At 49.8% G+C, this 5,002-nt stretch overlaps 1 protein-coding gene across 1 annotated transcript; it reads left to right on the top strand.

The window, feature by feature from the left end:
• Positions 1 to 259: 259 nt before the first annotated feature.
• On the top strand, positions 260 to 877 carry LOC307115272 (peptidyl-prolyl cis-trans isomerase A-like; the record flags this gene model as incomplete). The annotated part of the gene is made up of 1 exon (XM_079798430.1): positions 260 to 877. The coding sequence occupies one exon, from the start codon at positions 260 to 262 to the stop codon at positions 752 to 754; it is 495 nt and encodes a 164-aa protein (XP_079654556.1). The 3' UTR covers positions 755 to 877.
• Between the last annotated feature and the right edge of the window lie 4,125 nt (positions 878 to 5,002).

Below are 5,002 nucleotides of genomic sequence, written 5' to 3'. Positions count from 1 at the left end.
CCTCCAACCGCACAGTCCCCAGTTGAAGGGAGAGGAAAGGGTCCCTTGGCCAGCATCCCAGGCATGCTGTTCCCCACTCCTGCCCTGGTCCCCTCCTGGCCAGACCGTGAACTGCGAGGGACTGTGGAGGGCCGGGGGCTCTCCTCCTGCAGGAAAGGCTGGTGCCCTGCCATCACCCCCAAGGGCCTGACAAGCCCACAAGAATAAGCAGGTAAAGGCTGTGCGGACGCTGCCACCCCGAAGCCGCCCGTGACCAGCCATGGTGAACCCCACAGTGTTCTTCGACATCGCCGTCGATGGCGAGCCCTTGTGCCGCATCTCCTTCGAGCTGTTTGCAGACAAAGTTCCAAAGACAGCAGAAAACTTCCGTGCTCTGAGCCCTGGGGAGAGAGGATTTAGTTATAAAGGTTCCTGCTTTCACAGAATTATTCCGGGATTTATGTGCCAGGGTGGTGACTTCACAAGCCATAATGGCACAGGCGGCAAGTCCATCTATGGGGAGAAGTTTGAGGATGAGAACTTCATCCTGAAACACACAGGTCCTGGCATCCTGTCCATGGCAAATGCTGGGCCCAACACAAACGGCTCCCAGTGTTTCATCTGCACTGCCAAGCCTGAGTGGTGGGATGGCAAGCACGTGGTCTTCGGCCAGGTGACAGGAGGCATGGATGTTGTGACGGCCATGGAGCGCTTTGGGTCCAGGAATGGCAAGACCAGCAAGAAGATCACCATTGCTGACTGTGGACAACTCTAATAAATTTGACTTGTGTTTTATCTTTACCACTAGACCATGCCTTCTGTAGCTCAGGAGAGCACCCCTTCACCCCTATTTGCTTGGAATGTTCTATAATCTTTGTGCTCTTGCCAGTTTATTGGGTTCCATGATTTCCTTACCCCTTCCCAGTCTAGCTGGATTACAGAGTTAAGTTTATGATTATGAAATAAAAACTAAACAGTTGTCTGTCAAAAAAAAAAAAAAAAGAAGAAGAAGCAGGTAAAGCACATGCATCCAGGGCCGGCTGCAGATCACTGCAGATCACAGCTGCTGCTCTGACATATGATTGTTTTGAGCTGACAGCATTCAGGGAAGAGCAGACTCACAGGGTCTCCCTGCTGTCCCCTCTCTGCCTGATCCCAGATCATAGGTTCTCTTGTGAAGGTCTGCACTCCTAGGATGGGACCAGACAGGGGAGACCAGCCCTATCACACAGATGAGGAGGGTCCCAGACACCCCCAGACACTGCCCTCGATCCTATTAGTGTCCGGGTGTTTGCCTTCCCACAATTTCCCATCCCTCTCCTTTGTCTTGTCACTTCTCTTAAAAGTCATTCTCCTCTGTCCAAATGGTATAAAATCCTTCACACCCGGCTGAAGGGTTTCTCTTCTTTGTGTAACCACCCCTCCCCGCCCCACAAAACCATATAAAACTGATATTAAATAAGCATGTATGTTTTTTCTCCAGGAATCTGTCTGTGGCCAGTTTACTTTGCAGACCTGGAGCCCGGCGGCCTTCGGGGCCAGGGGAACAGAGACTGAGGTGTTTGCTATGGCTCTGGAGCTCAGGGTCTCTGCCACATGGTAGCCTTTACTTGACTGTTTTTACAACCCTTGGGAAATGTAAATGCATTCTTAGGCCCTGGGCCACACACACACAGGCCACAGGCAATAGTGTGTTCCATCCCCCACCCAACATCACCCACACAGCAGAGTCCTAACAGTGGAATTTTTCTAGGCCAGAAGGTATGCAATTTTAAAGCTTTTTTTTTTTTTTTAATCCTCACCCAAGGATTTTTTTCCGTTGAATTTTAGACAGAGTAGAAGGGAGGGTGAGAGACAGAGAGAGAGAAACATCAATGTGAGAGAGACACACAATGATAGGTTGCCTCCCGCCAGGGCCAGGGATCGAGCCTACAACGGAGGTACATGCCCTTAACCGGAATCAAATCTGGGACCCTTCAGTCCGAGGGCCAATGCTCTAAGCCAAACTGGCTAGAGCCGGTTTTAAAGCTTTTGATATATTTTCCAAATTCCTCTCCAGGAAAATTACATTGATCTGTGCTTTCACCAGCAGTACCTGAAATGTATTCCTCTGAATATTTGCCAATATCAACCAGTATTATTTTTAAATGGGTTGCTATTTTCAAAGGCAAAAGCCACATTGTATCTTGTATCCTTTTAGGTGATTGTGAGTCTGATTGCACATTTTAACTTATGGTTCCGTGCAAGTCTTCCTACTCATGGTGGACACTGGTCCTCTGACATAAGCCTCACAAGTCTTTGTTGGCTTTTGTTTTGCTTTAGCGTTTTTTGAATTGTCAAAGCTTTTAATTTTATGATTCAAGGAGTGGTTTTCAAAGCTGCACCTCAGAACTTCCAGATAAGCACTAAAAGGGCCCCCCACTGATGCTCCAGAGAGAACAAAACTTTTATCTGTTCTGCAAGGAAGAGGGTTCCACAGTAAAAAGCAAATAAAAAACAAAAACTTCCTCATCTCAAGCATGTTTGTCCATTTGTTATGACTGCATTTTCTGCATTTAGCCCTTACACTCACATGCATAAATACACACATACACTGAGTGGCCAGATTATTATGATCTCTGAATGCATAATAATCTGGCCACTCAGTATGTATGTGTGTGCATGAATTCGTGCATGGGTGGGGTCCGGCCAGCCTGGCCAGGGGGAGGGGACATGGGCAGTTGGCCAGCCTGCCTGCTGGTCGAACTCCTGGTCGAGGGGACAATTTGCATATTAGCCTTTTATTATATAAGATATACACTGAGTGGCCAGATTATTATGCATTCCGAGATCATAATAATCTGGCCACTCAGTGTATATACACACAGACACACTCACACACATACATAAGCATACACACATGTACACAAATAACACACATACACATCCTCACAGACACACACTGACACATTCATCTACACATATCTACACACTCCCTTTGGGCTCCGCCTGGAAGCCTGGGATGTCTTGGGGTGCAGGCCCAGTCAGTCACCCTGCCATCCTAATCCTGGTGACCCCCAGGCCAGAGGAGTGAGAATGGCTGGGATGGGGTAAACCAGCAGGAGACCGGGCTGGGACATGGGAGTCTGGACATCCCGTGAAGAGCAGGGCAGAGGTGTGATAGATTCACAGAAGTGCAAGGGTTCTTCTGGCTGAGGGAGCAAGAGGAAAAAACTGATTCAAATCTCAAACAACCACTAACAGTCAAAACTCTTTATATGTGAGGTTATAAGGTGACTTTTTTTTTTTTTACAACATGATTTCTTATCAAATCTACCTCACCCAAACATGAGATGGGGAAACTGAAATAACCCAGGTGTAGGTGGCCCTCCTTGATCCACACACGCACACCCCCCCACCCCCCAACACTGGGCTGGCATCCGCTGGAAATGCTGCCTGTCCCGTGGGTCACTTCTGTTTCCCTCTCTATGCTCCTAACTGTGGTGGCGAGCAGTTTTGTTTATCATCGCATCTTCCTCTTCCGTGGGTTTTCTTCTGGCCATCGGCCCTCCCTGAAAAGTGGTAGGTTCTGCTCCTACCACGTGCCTCGCAAGCACCCACCTGGGAGTTTCCCACCCACTCACTCCGGCCAGCCCTGGCCTTGCTGTTCCTCCTCCAGGGGCACCGAGATTGGCGGGCACCCCGGACTTGCCCAGAAGAACAGGCTGTAGGCAACCAGAATACTGAAAAGCAAGTCCCCATAGTACAAGGCAGGAGGACTGCAGGGCTGCCCCAGAGCCAAGCTCCTTCCCGTCCTAACTTCACACACCACACGGGGGCGCTGCGAGCCGAGTTTTCCCCAAAGTTCCTTTCTCCCATGTGATTTCAAGTGGAAACCAGCACACATTAGAACCGGAGAAAAAAGAAAAAACTGAAGACTGAGAACTAGTCATCATGGTTTAAGCTCTGTTTTAAACCTTGAACTTTATTTCAAGCATCTCATTGTAACATCGCCCATAAAAACCATGTGTGAAATGTATTTCATGGCTCAGAAAAACTCTCTAAAACGTCAGGGATATTGTAAGTTAGTTTAAAGATTTTATTTAAAAACATTTTTTAAAATAGTAAAATTGGTATCTGTAGTGTTCTCTGGGTGTGGGAATCTGAGTGAATTTATTTTCTAAACTTTGCCTATAAATATTCTCCAGGGTCTTTTTACAATGAGTTATTTTAACAAAACCACTATCCTCTGAATCACGACACCCTCTGAGAAGCTGTCCTTGCCAGGGCGGAGTGACCCAAGTGACCCTTTTGGGGGATGGGGCTTGGGAACCCCAGGAGTCCCCATCCCAGGGTTCTTACTGGAGGCAGTGGGTTCGTCTCCACGAGGCTGGCTGGTTTGCCTGGGCTGCTCAGACCCCCGCACCCTGTCACCCAGAGGGGCTCTGACGTTCACATGCCCAGTTCCTAATCTGTGAGCAAGTCACCTTTGCCCCCAGAGCCTGGAGAAATGCAGACGTGAGCCACCCCACAACTGTTGAGTCAGAACCCACATGCCAACGTGACTTCCGCTGACTCATGGTCACACAGACACTGGGACGGAGCACTCCCTGGGCGGGAGCACTCCACGGAGGTCCCTGGGAGCTCGGGAGATGGTGCTGAGGAATTCCATGAACAGGGATCTCTCTCCCCACACAGTCACCTGCTCCCCTAAGTACCTGAGAGAGGTGTGAACACACAGCTGCCACCAGGCAAGACCCAGCCAGGGACCAGGATGACTTGGCTCCCCCTTTCTTGACCTGTCTACCAGGGACGGGGAGGTACCTGCCCACATTTCTCAGAAGAATCCGGTCCCAGGCCTCAGGGGCTGCTGGGGACACAAGGAAGGGCTTGGAGAACTCTTCCTGTTGGTTTGCTTCTCTGAGGGCCCTTCATGTGCCCTTGGAGGGAACGTGACCAGCCTGAGTGGAGGGCTGGGAAGACATGTCCTGGCAGGGCCTGGGGAACGTGACTGTGGGGTGCAGGTGGGTGAGCCTCGGCCGTG

This window comes from Cnephaeus nilssonii (assembly GCF_951640355.1).
Source record: "Cnephaeus nilssonii genome assembly, chromosome: 2".
NCBI classification, from domain to species: Eukaryota; Metazoa; Chordata; class Mammalia; order Chiroptera; family Vespertilionidae; genus Cnephaeus; species Cnephaeus nilssonii.
Note: the sequence above shows the minus strand (reverse complement) of the source record. Positions and strands in the feature narration are given on the sequence as shown.